Genomic DNA, 15,553 nt, shown 5'->3' with positions numbered 1-15,553 from the left:
TTTCGATACTTAATATTCTTCCTAGCTCTTAGTGATTTGTATAAAATTGAAAAGAGCATCAGATGGTACCACACTTGTTAATCCTATAGCTCGTAATCGAATAAGCCTGCTTTTCAGGGTTTTTAGGGTTTACAAAGGCAAACATCAAATAAATGTGTACCAACTTACCTGCAACAGTATATATTTTGTAGATTCAAGAACTTCGCCCTCAATAACCCCACATCAAACATGCCCTAGTCAAAAAAAAAGTTTCTTCTACAACTTTCACTACACATACATCTCACATTCATATAGTAATTTAAAAAGTTTTACTAGCAGCATCTATTCAAAATGAACTATTTTTTAAAATTTCTTTTTTTCTCAACAACCAGTCTACCTACGCAAATTCCAATTGCACGATCGTTTAAAGGACAAAAAACTGGTATAGGAATATCCTAGTCTCAAGGCTCTAGCTCGAATTTTTCAAAAATCGATGTTCGATCGTCCAAAAGTTGAAAACCTCAAAATCAAAAAACATTTTGTATATCCAGGTCCTCATAGGTGAAAAATTTAGAATCATATAAAACTGAAATATGTTGTAGAATGATGATATTGGGGCAACTTTTAAGTGGGAACATTACATTGGAAATGTCTGCTTCATGAGTTAATCAACATCAGAGATGCTATTTTTAGGCGGGGGAATATGCATACCTTAAATTGCAAATCTTATTATTATCAAACAAAGCAAGCTACAACTGTCTAATTCTAAAAGCAAGATTCTCCATCATGTCAAGTATCTATTGATAACTTAAAACCAGCAAGTTAATATGACCCTTTTCGTACGCTTCGATTTTTAAAATGCTCGGTCAAATTCATTCTTGTGAGGTGTACACATGCGGAAGGTCAACGGAGCTTCAATTTCTATTGTTCTGAATGATGATCATCCATGGGATTCCGAAATCTATTGACCTTAAAATTACGCGTTTCTTGATAGTAACCATCCCTTCAAGCTTATATGAAACTTGTGAAGAATTTAAAGGAGAATGCAATGGTATACATATCAGGTGTCTGGTGTTGTACATTGCTCGACTGATTTTTGATGAGATAACTTTTGCGACTTTTTCACTGTTTTTAAAAGATTAATCAGTATCTGTCATCAAAACATTTTGTTTAGAATAACGAAATATAGACAGAGTAAATACAATTAGAACTGTATATATCTATTAAGTTATTCTAAGATTGAATTATAATAAAATAAGATAAATATGTAACGGACGAATAACGGGAGCCATTGTGTTAAGCACAAAGAATAAAAGGATTATTATTTGTAGCTTATAAAAAATGTTCGATATTATAAAAACAAGAAAAGACTTATTTGAATAAGATCAGACACAAAAACTAAAGATTTATTGATGAAGACAAGAGTTATTCTATTTATACTAAGTTCTGAATGCCAAAGTAGCAATTTATCTTGTACAACGCTTATCACATCTGGTGAACCTCAGTATTTAGATAGCTGAGATGCACTTCACTTATCATAGCTTGTCCATGTTGTTGCACAACACAGACATATCTACCCATCAAGAATACCTTAATCTTTATAGGCAGTTGTGCAGAGCTTTACCTACGCCCTCAGGAGCTCGTTTCCAAGCCCTTCGAGCGTCCTCACGTAATTCAACCAAGTGTTGGAGTGAATCAGTCCAGAACCGAGCATTACCACGAGGACCAGGAGGCTTTTGGCGACCAACTGATTTGTCCAAACTGGTATGGATAGCCCGCGTGAGGCTATCAGCCAACATATCTACATCCGGTGGATGGGGTCTAGAGATATTTGAAGAGTTGGCGTGAGTAGAGGTACTGTGGTTGTGATTGAGCATGTCTAGTGTGTACTTAACTTCTGCCAATAGTGCAGTTTTGATAGGGGATATTTCTACCCTAAACAAAGCCCGGTAGTGCTCTACACTCTTGTGATCATCCAATAATGACAATTTCCAGAGAAGACGAGGATGAGGAGCAGCAGGAGGTGGAGCAGTAGTGGGAACAAAGGAGAGAGACACAGGCACACGGTCAGAGCCAAGATTGGCATCATGGATGGTCATGGTAGGTTCAAGAAGGGGGGAGTAGCTGATGATCAGATCAACAATACTATTCCACGATGTATGTCCAACTTGAGCATTGTCCAACCGACTTGGTGAAGAGAGGGTAGGGATACCATACGCCAAAAGCGCATTCCAGCAGTGCAATCCATTGGACAGGATGAATTCATGCAGCCACGAACCACGAGTGTAGGTAGCAGTGTCACCAAGCAGGGCTTGACTTCGAGCATTGAAATCACCACAAAGGATGGTGTTGGCATCTTGTTCCAAAGCATCAGGGCCCTCAAAGAGAGTAGCTACTTCTTGATCCGACAAGGATGGTGGCAAATACAGGCAATGTATAAGGTATTTGGAGACACGGCAAGAAAAGACATAGGGAGAGCGGGAAGGCAGAGGCATGACTGGGTAGGGACAAGTGGGGTTCACAAAAAGTGTGATACCTTGTTGGCCACGATGTGTGTGATGAGGATCACCAGAGACTCGTTTACCATAGGTATGGAACTGCTGCCATGTTGTGGGGAAGCGTAACGGAGGGAGTAACCATGTTTCAGTGATGAAAATGAGAGAAAAATCACTTAGATAGTCAGTAACAGTATTGACGGTTTGACGGACAAGGCCATTGGCATTCCAAGTGGTTAGGGTGAGAGCAGGAGGAGCAGGTGAGGATGGCGGTAAAGAAGAAGAGAGGGAGGCGGATTCAAAGACTAAAGGAGCGGAATGGGGAGTGGGGAGGTCATCATAGATGGCCTCTACACTCATTGGGAGTTGGCTGGTTCACCAGCACCAGCGAGGGAGGAAGCAGCAGCACCAGTGGCAAACACTGGGGAGGAAGAAGAAGAGGCAGCAGAGGATTCAAAACCTTGGGTGTCCATGTCAGTATTCACAGAGGTAGAGATGGATCCACCACGGAGGATGGTCTCCACTTGTTCACTAGATAGGAAGCCTTGTCTTTGAAAATCACGAGCAATGGCAGAACGCAAGTACTGGCGGGCATGTTGAATACCACGAGCGAGACGGGCTTGTTGAAGCTTGTTGAGGATATAGATCATCTCTGAGAGGCAAGTGTATTAAGCGTCGTTTATTACATAAGAGGATCTGAGAATGAGCTGAGATGCATAGTAGAAGTGAGAGGTCTTTATTCAAGCAGCACGAAGGAACATGAGTGGTGCCATCAAATGGCTAATCTATATCCTGGTTCCTAGAGAGTGGTAGCCTATGGTCTTTCGTCCCTGGAAGTGGGTTTCAATTCCGACAAATGTTCTTCCGTCAAAGCTATTAGGAAGAACATTCTATCCTGGATCATCTTTGTTGTTTATCCTTGACTAGTGGTTCATGAGTTCTGATGCAGCACATCCTCGTTACTGGTTCAAGGCTTATACAATTATCCCGCATTCAAGATCAAGGTCCTATTGCTGCGGCACTGTCAAATAACTATAAATACCTTTGATATCTACACTAGTTTTGATCCCTATTCAATCTTGGAATAACATAATAAATATATTCAGTTCTAATTGTATTTACTCTGTCTATATTTTGTTATTCTAAACAAAGCTCTCTGGCTTTAGCAGCACGAGCAGCATCATCCAGAGTGAGGAGAGCAGGATCGTTCAGATTTGCAGCAGCAAATTGATCGAAGTCGGTGATAGGCTCAAGTTTGTGCTTGGCCAGCGTTGCAAGGAAGTCAGTTGAGTATTCCTGGTGGATCAAGAGAGCAACAATACCCTTGGCAGGGTAGTGGATATCCAAGATGCGTCCAGTGTCAAGACCGAGACGACGTAGCTGACTACGATACTTGGCGAGCTTCTTGCGATACTTACAAGCGAAGTGGAAGTAACGGTATTGAGGATCCTCCAAGATGGAAGGATCTACAACACGGGATGTGTTGCATACAAGCATGCATCTTAGGCTACATTCACTTTCTCCTCAAGCCACCTTTTACAGTGTAGCAGCATAGATGATGTTTATCGTATCACATCACATCTATGTTTACAAGTCCAGTCAATTGTGTGTGCACAGGTGCCTCAGGAACTACAATACATTCAATCTCCCCAATGTCAAAATATCGAGATCCACCTACACTACATGAAACATACCGACTTAGGTGGCCTCTCAACAAGCTATACCAACAATCCATAAGGCCCCAGTGGCCTGCTATTTATATACCATCTCAACGTAGTAGTCATTGACCAGGGATCTACCATATTTGAGCAAGCTAGATGCCCTGTAATAAAGAAGCTCTTTGCTTTCGTTTTAGATACAGTTGACAACTGATTATTATCATCGACTTATTATTACGAATTCATCAGGATGCTTCAAACATGCGCAAGATAGATTTGATTGACTCCTTCTTACGTTTTTTGACAGGTTGATATGAGGTAGCGTTCTTTGGGGAAGAAGAGGCAGACTTGGTGTTACTAGCAGGCAAAGCTGGAAACTCTGCTGGTGAAAGAGATGGAGCACGACCATTAGTAGCCTGGATTGTTGGAGGGAGCGACGCATACTGAGAGGCATTGCTGCCAGAGTCAGTGCGCACCAAGAGTTACTTTTGGAGAGAGGCAACCTGAGCATTTGCTGAAGCTAATTCAGTTTTCGTGGCATCCAGTTCAGACTTGAGTCTGTCTATTTCGGCCATAGCGTACTCCAAGGAGGCAATGCGTTGCTCGTGAGCTCTGAATTCCCTCTGGAAATGAAACACCCACTCTGGCGTGTTGGCAGAAGGGGAGAAAGACATTTGGCTGACCAAAGGTGCACCAGTATTGTCGAGTGCTGCCGCAGATGGTGCTGGATCATCATTGACTGAAGGAGTGCTATGCTGATCTTCCTGCATTGGTTGATCTGCATTGTTGTTTGCTTCCTCGACCGTGCGTTGCAGCTTGTCGGTTGCTGTGTTACGTGCAGTTGGTTTGGGCAACAGTGACGTACCACTTGCTGATTTCTTAACCGAGCTGGGGGTGGTTGTTGTGGTTGTGATTCGCTTTTTCAAGATGTCCTTTTCAGGGATTTTGTCCTTTGGGTTTCTCATTTTGATAACTTTCGATGGTAAGCTATCCGTAGTGGTTAGGCTGTGTTTACGCTTGCAGGATTTGGTAACTGGGTTGTCAGTTAGGGTGTCCTGAGTGAATGGATCGAGCGAGGTGGTGTCGGTGGACGGTTCAGTTGAGACTGGATGGTCTAATTCGTCGTGCGACTTTGCTGCAAGAGTTGTGGACTTGAAGACTTCTGTTTGAGGGAGAAATTCAAAGGTAGGTGCTGTTGAGCTGTTCGCTTTGTTTGCTATGGGTTTGCTAATTGTTGGTGCTATTGTTTGTATGTGTGTACTTGTAAAGGTCTTCTGTAACTGTCACGTGTATCTCGGGAGAACGTTTATCCTCGCGGAAAAAAGATTTGCCCTAATAAAAGTGATGGAGAAGCGAAAGTGTCAGGTTTGAAGGGTATTCTGACAGTGATTTAGATCTGCAGGATATCATTGACAGACTAAACACAAACAAGAATAAGAAGCGCAGGTTTAAACCTAGAGCGCCAGCTACCAGGAACATTAAACAGCGATTAACCTGGATAGCGCACAACATTACACAAACTATATTGGATAAAATCAATGTTCAAATCTAATATTAATAAAGTACCTTTTTATCCATTCAACTAAAAGGCTATATACATTCCTGCATAATCCCTACATCTATATCTATATCTATCTCGATCAGATCTCAGATTGCATATACTATCTCTACGTATTCGCATCTGACAAAAGAAAGTGGTTTCTTGGTGTAGTCGGTTATCACATCTGCTTAACACGCAGAAGGCCGCCAGTTCAAGTCTGGCAGAAATCATATTTTTTGGCAGTCGGTTGAATTGTGAAAGTCTCACGAAAATAAACCATATGCTTTTAATTTTCTTTGGAGTACTAATTTATCTGCAAAAATTGATCAATTACAGTGAACAAAGAATTTTATTTCAAAAAGAATAGATTTAATTATGATGAGTGTGGATGAAGACCGCCATATCCCTTTTCTTGAGTATAATATAACAAATTATTGACTGGAATCTTCAATCCAAGATCATTCATCGTTATACGTTCAATAAAGTATTTGGTCACTGCAGCAATTCGACTACCATTCTTGGTGCCAAGAGGCCAGCCTGTAAGGTTTATGCCAGATACATGTCCTACAGCGTACGAAGGACCCATAGAGACCACCATATTAATCTTGGCGCCTTGATATGGAACTAACAACTCATCTCGAGATACGTTCTTCAGAATACGACGCATATTTTTTACAAAATGGACAGCTTGCATGTGTGCAGTGTAGAACATTTTAGGCTCTTGCATGGAATTGACATCGCCCACAGCAAAAATGTTGGTAGTGCCGCGCACCTTGAGTGTATCATCCACCACAACTTGCTTCTTGTCGTCCAGCCATTCTTTATCGAGAAATCCAGAATTAGGAGTGACACCGATGCAGTTATATACGAGATCTGCTTCGATGATTGTATGTGATTTATCTGTTTCAAAGATTGACTTGTTGCCTCTCTTCTCCTTTTCAGTCGCCTTCTCCTTGTGAATACTTCGGATGGAGGGTTTGGCATCGATAATGGTTTGAGCATATCGACCGATATTAGAGGGAGCGCTTGCAAGCACATTCTCATTCGCATCGACAAGTGTAATTCTCTTTGTAGGCGATCTACACGCTATTTCCGTAGCAGTTTCGACGCCCACTGGGCCACCACCAATGCATAAAATGTCTTGCGATGCTTGGTACTTTTGTCTCTGTTGACGTAAGAAATTGAATCGAGTTGTTAGGTCCAAAATACTGCCATCATCTGGTGCAGCAGTTTTCCATGGATCGGCGTAGCTTGATCCTGTACATATGACAGCATAGTCGTAGTCGATTGCTTGCGATTGATCGACCAAATGAACTAGATATTTCGATTCGTTGATAAAATTATATAAACAAACATGACATCAACATTGTACCTTTTCCATCCTTGATTGATGCAATTTTTCCGAGAATGAATTTGACATTGAGGTTCGCGAGATAGGGCGCATATTCAAAAGTGATGCTATTGAAATGCTGCTCAAATGCCTTGTCTGAAGCCTCAAACAAGACGGAACAGAGCGCTGGAGTATATTCATAAAAGGACTACGCACATGTGAGTTTCTGTTTGTGTTATAGATGATGGCAACTTACTTTGTTATCAATTAATGTAATCTCGAGATATTTCGTCTTCGCAAGTTGCATGGCAATCAGGATTCCTGCAGCGCCTCCCCCCAGGATAATGAGCTTTGTGTGATTTGTTTGTGGCATTTTTTTCAGTCTTTGTATTTCAGAAGAAGAAAGAAACCAGTGTTGAATGCATGATGTGTAGTTTTTTTATAGAAGAGGATAGAGCAATGGGTGCTGGGTGGCGTTTCAGGACTTGAACTGCCGCTATGCACATATCTCATGATGATTTATGCCATCATATTTATGCGAAACAAAATTAAGGAGATAACTAATCTATGTGGATTCTCCCTTTCCCCGGAGAAGAGGCTATTCTTTACATACTAGAACAGGAGACTTATATCCTCTTCTCATAGAAAGCTCTCATTTGTTAGTACATGGTATAAGAGGAATAGGCCTCATTATGGTTCCGCTTAATTTACAGTGCAACACAAGGCAATTAATTTTCATGTACACACACACTCAATAAATATTGTACCTTTTTTTTTCCACTTTTTTCTCTCTTTGTTTCCTTCTCACTTTCTACAGCATTGTATACAAGCGCTTGAATAACACAAACAGTAAACACCACAGTAGAAAATCATACAACAAATGGCAAAAGGGGCAAACAAAAAGACCGCCTGGAAAGGTATTCAAAAGAAAGCAAGCGACGCAGATAGACCTGCTTCCATTGCATCTCAAGATTCGCGCAAAACAGCCGAGTCAAAGGATGATTCAAAGGTAATTTACGCAATGGAAGAGGCTGCTGATCGAAATTGCTAACATACTGCGAAGAGATCAAAGGAAGCTGTTACTCGATCCAGATCATCTTCTTTGACCAGCGACAATTTCGAAGACGCTCTCAGTGAAGAAGAAGATGAGGAAGAAGACGAAGACGATGATTACTTTCAAGATGAGGATCCTGAGGAGGAAAAGAAGAAAAAGGAGGTTGAAAAGATGAAAGAGATGGCTATTGCTCAAGACAAAAAACGAAGTACATCTGCAAAGAACGAAGAGGTCAAGAAAGAGGAGCCACAAATGGCTGTTGCTGAAGAGGAACCAGCCAAGAAGAACCCATCCAGAATGTCATTTATTTTGCCAGCTTTACAAAATCATGGATTTTCTGATGAGGACGACGATGATGATGTTTCGCTGAAGGATCCCAACGAGAAGGCCATTCAAGATGACACAAGAGAGGAAGTGGAGGGGAAGAACAAAAAGGAAGATCAAGAGAAGCTTGCAGTGGGATCGTCTTCATCTTCATCAGATCTCATTGCTGAGATTGAAGCATTGGAAGTGGCATCAACACCCATTACTGCTACTACATCCCAGCCTACAGTTGCCGCTGAGAGTCCAGTCATTGAAAAAGCAGTAATATCTGAAAAGCCAGCAACCTATGAACCAATTCCAGTAGAGAGACCTTATGTTCCTCCCACGCCCTTTGCTGATGTCCCTGAATCCAAAGAGGAAGCACCATTGGAAGCCGACAAACAATCAATTCCTGATGAAGTTCACACGGTAAAGGAAGTATCAGAACACAAGGAAGAAAGCAAGGCTACACCAACAGCGGTAGCAGCTTCTACGGATGAGATACCAGCTGTAATTCCCACTGATATTGCTACTAAAGACACCCAGCTGGACACAGCAACAGCTAAAGATACAGTACAGCAAGAAATGGAAGAGTCTACAACAGTGGAACACGCAGACAGTAGTAAATTCACTCAACAAACTGCCGTTAGATCAACGCATGGCGCTTCAGATGCAACTCCAAGCGGTTCAAGCGATGAATCAGTGGCAACTCTACATCAAGAGGAAGCTGTGCCTGAGAAGCCTACATTCAACCATTTGGCTGCCATCTTACCTGCTGTGGAGGAATCAGTGAAGAATGTGACAACTGAGAAGCCAAAGGTTTCTGTAGACAATGATGCGCATATTCTGCCAGAGGACCATGCTCGTGCAAAGTACAGCAGAGAGTTTGAATACCCCATCGAAGATCCCATTGATTTGGACATGTTCAAGGACAATGTTATTTCCATCCAAGCGATTGATCCCAAGGATATTCCAGCCAACAACATGAAGCCTTATGAACAGGAAAAAGCAGGCAAGTCGTTCAAAGTGGATTGGGCTTCAAAAAGGGAGACTGAAAATATATGCTACAGATGAGCCTGTAAGAGAGGGCATGAAGTACTTGTTTGATAACAAGTTTATGAAGGCCAAGTCTGTATTTCAGACCAAAGCAAGCATGTAGGTGCAGATGATACACAATCTAGATGTTTAAAGGCTGACCATACAAACATGTAGTGATCCTTTGTATGCGTTGGGGCTTGGTGCAATGGCATTCATCAAAGGTAAGATGTCAGGTATGAAAGTTTTCATCACGTATACTGACCAACACTACATCTAGCAATCATGGTATGGAATTTGCAACTCACACATAAAGCGGTTACTGACAATTTCCACAGACTTACCATGACTCAGACATCGAGATAGCAATGAGCGCGCTTGCAACTGCTTATACCATTGCAAAAACCCAAATCGATAATACTTCGTTCAAGAAACCATTCAAAGATACCGTCAGCCAATATTTCACATCACTGCTTTCTTCCAACAACACAGGCTTGCCTACCAATCCACCAGCCATGTCTATGCCCAACAGCAGTGGCGGTATTTCCGATCCCAGCGCATTCATTCCAAATGGTGTTTTGAGAGCGCATGTCGTGAAAGCAGAATGCTGCTTGTTGATGGGTATTCTTCAAATGACTCAGGAGAGCGTTGTGGGGTATCTCAAGTGTGGTTTGAATATCAGAAGAGGTACGTAAAGATACGGCATGGAGGCTATTGCTACTAAATGGGTGTCTGGTAGCTTACAATAGCTACGGCGTTGTGTGGCAAGAGTACAAGAGAATGGGGCAAGAGTACACAAAATATATGGATCGTGATACTGTGTCAGCTATCCAGTTTGGTATTGGTGCAGTGCATCTGATTCTATCATCCATGCCTCCCAAGATCCTCAAGATCTTTTCTGCCCTTGGGTGGAAGAGCGATAAACAGCTGGGATTTGCATTGCTCAAGTTATGTCTGGAAGGAAGAGGTATCCGTGCTCCCTTGGCATCGCTCACGTAAGTCATTGCATCAACCCAGAGACAAGATCTACTTTTTGACATGCCATCATAGATTGTTGGCCTATTATTCCGTGTTGACATCATTTGCCCCTCAACTGTACTCCAAAGACATGATGAGCCCTGCTATCGAGTGTTTGCTAGATGCACAGAGCAACCATCCCAACTCCTGCTTCTTTTTGTTCTTTGCAGCTCGTATTGCTCGAGTAGCACGAAACCTACCTCTTTCAACTCAGTCTTTTACATTTGCTGCTGAGTCAAGCCGAGGTGAATGGGCGGAAGTAGCCATGAAACAAATGTCAGACTACGAGATTGGATTCAATCTTGCACTGGAGCTCGATTGGGCAGGTGCTGCAAGCTACTTTGAACAGCTGAGCCGTGAAAACTACTGGTCGCCCGCATTCTCCAAATTTTTTGTGGGCACATGCCACGAAATGATGGGTCAGCGTACGGAGGCCATTTTAGCATTTGCCGAGGTCCCAGCACTTGCCGAAGAACTCGTCAACGGTAAGAAAACGTACATTGACACCTACGTTCTCAAAAAGGTAGCCTTCTTCCAGAAGAGTGGATATCAAGACATGGATTTCAGCTTGCCCGCCCTGGAAATCTTGTTGGTCATGAATGCTTTTGAGCACATGGAAAAGGAGAGCCTTGAAAAGTGCCTGGATCTGGTGCAACACACTCTAGAGTTGATTTACGAGAGAGAAAAGATGGAGTACAACATTAGACTTCGGGAATTGGTGCCTATCACAACACCACCCGATTATTACGACCAAAGAGCTGTTCTACTATTAGTCAAGGCTTCCGTGTTAAACTCACTCGGCAGACACGACGAAACGATTGCTCATTTGAACTGGATCCTGGATCATAAAGAGTGCGTCAAGGAGGAGAACTGGGTTATACCATTCACATACTGGGGTAGGTCTTGCGAGATGTCGTTTACATACAACATGTCTAACCTCGTACTAGAATCTGGCGTCACTAGTTGGGGCCTAGGAAACTACAAAAAGAGTCGCAAACTGTGGCAGTTGGCCATGTCATGCACAAAATATGATTTTGAGTATCGCATGGCTGTCAGATTGAGTTTGTCCCTGAGCAAGTGTGATGAGATTGGTGTTCCTCACATTGATAGTAAAGAAATCAAGGGATCTTCAACAAATGGAAGAAAGAGAATGCCCATATTGAGCACCTATTAGCGATGTCAACACACAACTATCCAATGGATTAACCTAATAAAACTACCATCTATTACTTTGAGAATAAGCGACCAGTCCAATGATCCAATCGAATGCAAGGGCGGCGGCTGGTATGTGTCTGTTACGCAATATATCGAGACAGCTTATAATTGAACCAGTTTCAGATTACTCTAACCTCATACTTGGGAGCATACACGCAAAGGCATACTGGAAAGTGTCCTTCATAAACACTGCGTGATAATATCGATATTTTCATAAAAGAGTATTTTATTTACACAAATATACATAGAACTAGCTTGATTTAAGCAATGAGTCCTTGGAGTTCACCTCCACCTTCAAGCTTTGTCAGTTCATCAGAACCACCAATATGCTTTTGATCAATGAAGATATTGGGGACAGTCTTTTGACCAGTTTTCTTGGCCAAATACTCCTGAATAGCTTCACCGTTGGCTATTGTATTATAGGTTACTAACCTCTCCAAGATACCTGATGTCTTTTTTTTTTTTTACTTACGATGCTTGTCCAATTCAATATTTTCATACTTGATATTGTATCCATCCAAAAGAGCTTTTGCCTTTTTACAGTAGGCTAAATCCACCGTGTCAGCAAAATCAACGTGTCATGTTCACTATGCATGCTACTTACGACAGGTGCTCTTGGTAAAGATTACAACCTTGTTATTCTTGATGGCGTCTTCGACAAATTGTTCAACGTTGGTCATTTTGTTTTTATGTAGTATACAGATGAAATGCAAAATCTTCTAGCAAACCAGCTCGTTTTATATTAATGCAAAATCAACGCGGCTCCGAAACCCCAAAGTAGGCTTCAAAAGCTACTAGCGCGATTATTTGAAACTTCTAATCCATACGTAATGAAAGCGTAGCGAAACTGTTGCATAATAGTTTTGTCATATATACAAAATAGGCTCGCTATCATTGTTTAATCAGATAGATCTCTGGGTTGACGTGCTGACTGTCTATACATGGCTGAGAATGAGATAATTAATAAACTATATCATACAGGGTAACACTTTTGAAAGTGAAATCGAATAAATCACTTCAAATTTCGCTAGCGCATGAGGAGTGTAGCCGATGTATCTGAGGGTATCCAGTCTTTGGGATTCTGCTGTGCTAAGGTCTATCAGACAAAATCCGGATTTGTATCCTTTCACCACCGGCATACATGAGCTCGCGGAACGTCTATGTAGGAGCAATAGACAACAATAGCACGACCCCCATCCAAATACTTCCTTGCCCTTGAAAGCCATATTGACAACATAGACTCGTTCATCTAAATGGTCTAGCCTAATACAACAAATAGGTGCAATGTTGCTTGTAACGAGAGGAATTCACGTTTCTTAGCCCTTTTAATTGTATCTATGAGCACCACAGCTTTTGGCGTGCTATCTGATTTAGGAGGCATCCAAGTTGTGGCAATCTTCATAATTCAAGAGGCCTCGAGTGGCAAGATGTGGAATATTCGATAGATTAGCTTTCGTTTTTAAACGGAAAAAGGTAGATTGACACATGGAAATTGTGCTCAAAATGGTTTGCTCCTACACGGCTTGGCATTGTGTCGTGGTATGTATACCACTCTACCATGAATGACTGACTGGATGAGTTGGCAACAAATGCTGCGAATTCAAAGGCTTTACTTGGGCTTGATGCTATTGCTTTGGTGATACGAGAAATATTTGCAACCTGTTTGTGCAGTTTCACAAACAAATTGAGCACACAAAAGTGATACATTGTTTAATATCATGGCAAAACACTCACACAATTGCAAAATGTACGTAGCGAGCCTTTTGTATTGCAAGAAAATCATACATGCGAATCAGCACATCCCGCATTCTTCAATAAAGAGTCTCCAATGCTGTATTTTTTTTTTAGCACTGACCAGGTATACTAGTATGCCTTTTTAAAGTTCATCCCTGAAACGCTTGAACCTTCTGCTGCTTGAATGTACCAACCCAGGTACAATCATTGGGTTTTCTGTATTAAAAATCAAAGAACAGACATGAACCAAACTTTACTTTATAGAGCAACATGACATTTAAAAATAGCTTGGATCTTTGCCTTTTTGTATATATATATATATATATATATTGCTGCAACCAATTACTTCTCAGCCTTTCATTATATCCATGTATTGACATGAACCGAGTGTTTTCTGGATCATTTTGATGAGCAGTTCGGGGTCATCCAGTGTTTGAAAGCAGTAAGACCTAGCATTTTATTGCTTCATTAATGAGTGTCTCTGACGATGAGCTAGGCGTGAGCACTAGATCGTATAATGCGTCAATGTAGTATACGTCGATCAGAAAACGATAGAAAAAGGTTCTCGTTTCTATTCAAAAGAATGAATGTAAAAAATGGCCTAAAAAAGACTAATAAAACTGTTTCAAGGTCATCTTTGTGTTCATGGCAAACAGACAAAAGAGAAATCAATGTCATTGGGTCAAGCAATATCTGTTGTGTACATTATTCCTTTGAAATTAGAAATGGTGAGCAGGGTGTCTTTCTTTATAAAGCATGAAAAGCACTTGTGTGCAACGTATCATTTGCTCTTCGGGTCTCTAAAGCAGGTTGTCTCCTTTTATTCCAAGAGTTATGGACATTTGAAGTGGAACACTAACCGGAACCACACCCAAATGAATCAAAAATATACAGAGAATTTCACAAGGATAGCCACCCCCCTTTTTCTTTTTCAATGGACGGGACAAGAGACAAGATGAAATAAAGAGAAACGCTAGAAACCCTTCGAAACGTGGTTTAATTTCATACATTTATACAGTTATTTCACACTATTTTTATCTCATATTAAGTATGCGGTGCAATCTAGACCGAAGCCTTCAAAAGGCACAGCAATTTTAATATCTGACCAGAGGTTAAAAGCAGATCTCTACTCAAAAGGGTATAAAGAAAAGAGCTTGACTTACACGAGATTCCAAAAAAGCGACATCCAACTCCTACTGAACATTTCACTTAATTATATTTGTGTAGCAATGAACATCACTTTACAAAAGGTCATGAAGAGCACAATCTCAATATGATGGCGGGTCCGGTTTTTGGTGTTTAAAGCTACATCTCTCGCTCTGTCTCTCTTGTTTTCTTCTTCTTCTTTCTTGTTTTCCTAATTTTCATTCTTGATATTCAATCAACCCCTTCCTTTACCTGAAACTTTCCTTATTTCAATTTACAAATGAAGCTCCTTGTTTGTATCTCCCTTTGTGCACTTGTCATTGCATCCCTCATCAATGTTGCCAAGGCAACCGAGCTTCGTGGCCGCGGTATCGCCACCATCATGAAGTTTGATAACTCTACTACCACTGATCTCTTGGAGAAGCGTGGTGGTCGTGGTACCTGGTAAGACTCAATGCGCATCTACATTCATCTTTACTGACAGCATTTCTTGATTTCCTTAGGTACAGCGGCAACGATTTAAAGAACGCCGCTTGTTACGACCGTAATGGCCTTCCTGCCTACTCTGCTACCATCCACAGTATGATCGGTGCTATGGTAAGAGATACCCATTTGATGCAATATATGAGCAAAAAAAAAAAAAAAGCTAACAAAGCAAACAAAGGCCATGAACAAGTTTGAAAACTGCTACAAGTGTATGAAGATCACCAACAACAAGAACAAGAAGAAGACTGTTGTTGTCAAGATTGTTGACAAGTGTGCTGGTTGTAAGGTCGGTAAGGCTATCGATTTGACTCCTGCCGCCTTCCAAAAGCTTGCTACTCTCAATGATGGTGTTGTTGATATCTCTTGGAAGACTGTCTCTTGCCCCAAGAACATCTCTCCCAAGATGGGTCCCAAGAAGAACTAAAGCAACCAAAACTTCTTGTACTGATACACATGTTTTTATATAAATCACTAACCGCATCCTTTCACCTTATATACACCTTTCCTTTTGTCTCTTTTTTTTCCATTACTTTTGATAAAATTTACTAGTAAAACAAAAAG

The 15,553-nt window shown here is 41.3% G+C and overlaps 8 protein-coding genes and 1 non-coding gene across 9 annotated transcripts; 4 read left to right on the top strand and 5 right to left on the bottom strand.

The window, feature by feature from the left end:
• Positions 1–1,577: 1,577 nt before the first annotated feature.
• Positions 1,578–3,124, bottom strand: BGL2_1 (glycoside hydrolase 3 protein; the record flags this gene model as incomplete). Its single annotated transcript, XM_064821450.1, has 2 exons — positions 1,578–2,779; positions 2,854–3,124. The coding sequence occupies 2 exons, from the start codon at positions 3,122–3,124 to the stop codon at positions 1,578–1,580; spliced, it is 1,473 nt and encodes a 490-aa protein (XP_064681136.1).
• Positions 3,125–3,611: 487 nt separating this feature from the next.
• Positions 3,612–3,971, bottom strand: ATC70_002066 (uncharacterized protein; the record flags this gene model as incomplete). The annotated part of the gene is made up of 1 exon (XM_064821449.1): positions 3,612–3,971. The coding sequence occupies one exon, from the start codon at positions 3,969–3,971 to the stop codon at positions 3,612–3,614; it is 360 nt and encodes a 119-aa protein (XP_064681135.1).
• A 643-nt stretch (positions 3,972–4,614) lies between these two features.
• utp7 (putative U3 small nucleolar RNA-associated protein 7) lies at positions 4,615–5,097 on the bottom strand (the record flags this gene model as incomplete). The annotated part of the gene is made up of 1 exon (XM_064821448.1): positions 4,615–5,097. The coding sequence occupies one exon, from the start codon at positions 5,095–5,097 to the stop codon at positions 4,615–4,617; it is 483 nt and encodes a 160-aa protein (XP_064681134.1).
• Positions 5,098–5,828: 731 nt separating this feature from the next.
• On the top strand, positions 5,829–5,902 carry ATC70_002064. The gene has a single exon. It is a non-coding gene; the product is annotated as a tRNA-Val (tRNA).
• A 143-nt stretch (positions 5,903–6,045) lies between these two features.
• Positions 6,046–7,375, bottom strand: ATC70_002063 (uncharacterized protein; the record flags this gene model as incomplete). The annotated part of the gene is made up of 3 exons (XM_064821447.1): positions 6,046–6,986; positions 7,045–7,210; positions 7,259–7,375. 3 exons carry the CDS (start codon positions 7,373–7,375, stop codon positions 6,046–6,048), a joined length of 1,224 nt encoding a protein of 407 aa, XP_064681133.1.
• Positions 7,376–7,882: 507 nt separating this feature from the next.
• Positions 7,883–9,433, top strand: PAM16 (mitochondrial import inner membrane translocase subunit TIM16; the record flags this gene model as incomplete). Its single annotated transcript, XM_064821446.1, has 2 exons — positions 7,883–8,011; positions 8,066–9,433. The coding sequence occupies 2 exons, from the start codon at positions 7,883–7,885 to the stop codon at positions 9,431–9,433; spliced, it is 1,497 nt and encodes a 498-aa protein (XP_064681132.1).
• Positions 9,434–9,476: 43 nt separating this feature from the next.
• Positions 9,477–11,585, top strand: ATC70_002061 (Synaptobrevin-like protein YKT6; the record flags this gene model as incomplete). Its single annotated transcript, XM_064821445.1, has 7 exons — positions 9,477–9,514; positions 9,572–9,618; positions 9,675–9,682; positions 9,733–10,081; positions 10,134–10,389; positions 10,445–11,307; positions 11,359–11,585. The coding sequence occupies 7 exons, from the start codon at positions 9,477–9,479 to the stop codon at positions 11,583–11,585; spliced, it is 1,788 nt and encodes a 595-aa protein (XP_064681131.1).
• A 301-nt stretch (positions 11,586–11,886) lies between these two features.
• Positions 11,887–12,306, bottom strand: ATC70_002060 (uncharacterized protein; the record flags this gene model as incomplete). The annotated part of the gene is made up of 3 exons (XM_064821444.1): positions 11,887–12,035; positions 12,099–12,173; positions 12,231–12,306. 3 exons carry the CDS (start codon positions 12,304–12,306, stop codon positions 11,887–11,889), a joined length of 300 nt encoding a protein of 99 aa, XP_064681130.1.
• Positions 12,307–14,786: 2,480 nt separating this feature from the next.
• ATC70_002059 (uncharacterized protein) lies at positions 14,787–15,416 on the top strand (the record flags this gene model as incomplete). The annotated part of the gene is made up of 3 exons (XM_064821443.1): positions 14,787–14,950; positions 15,010–15,103; positions 15,171–15,416. The coding sequence occupies 3 exons, from the start codon at positions 14,787–14,789 to the stop codon at positions 15,414–15,416; spliced, it is 504 nt and encodes a 167-aa protein (XP_064681129.1).
• Positions 15,417–15,553: the final 137 nt, after the last annotated feature.

The sequence above is a fragment of the Mucor velutinosus genome, assembly GCF_035048745.1.
Source record: "Mucor velutinosus strain NIH1002 chromosome Unknown tig00000093, whole genome shotgun sequence".
NCBI classification, from domain to species: domain Eukaryota; kingdom Fungi; phylum Mucoromycota; class Mucoromycetes; order Mucorales; family Mucoraceae; genus Mucor; species Mucor velutinosus.
Note: the sequence above shows the minus strand (reverse complement) of the source record. Positions and strands in the feature narration are given on the sequence as shown.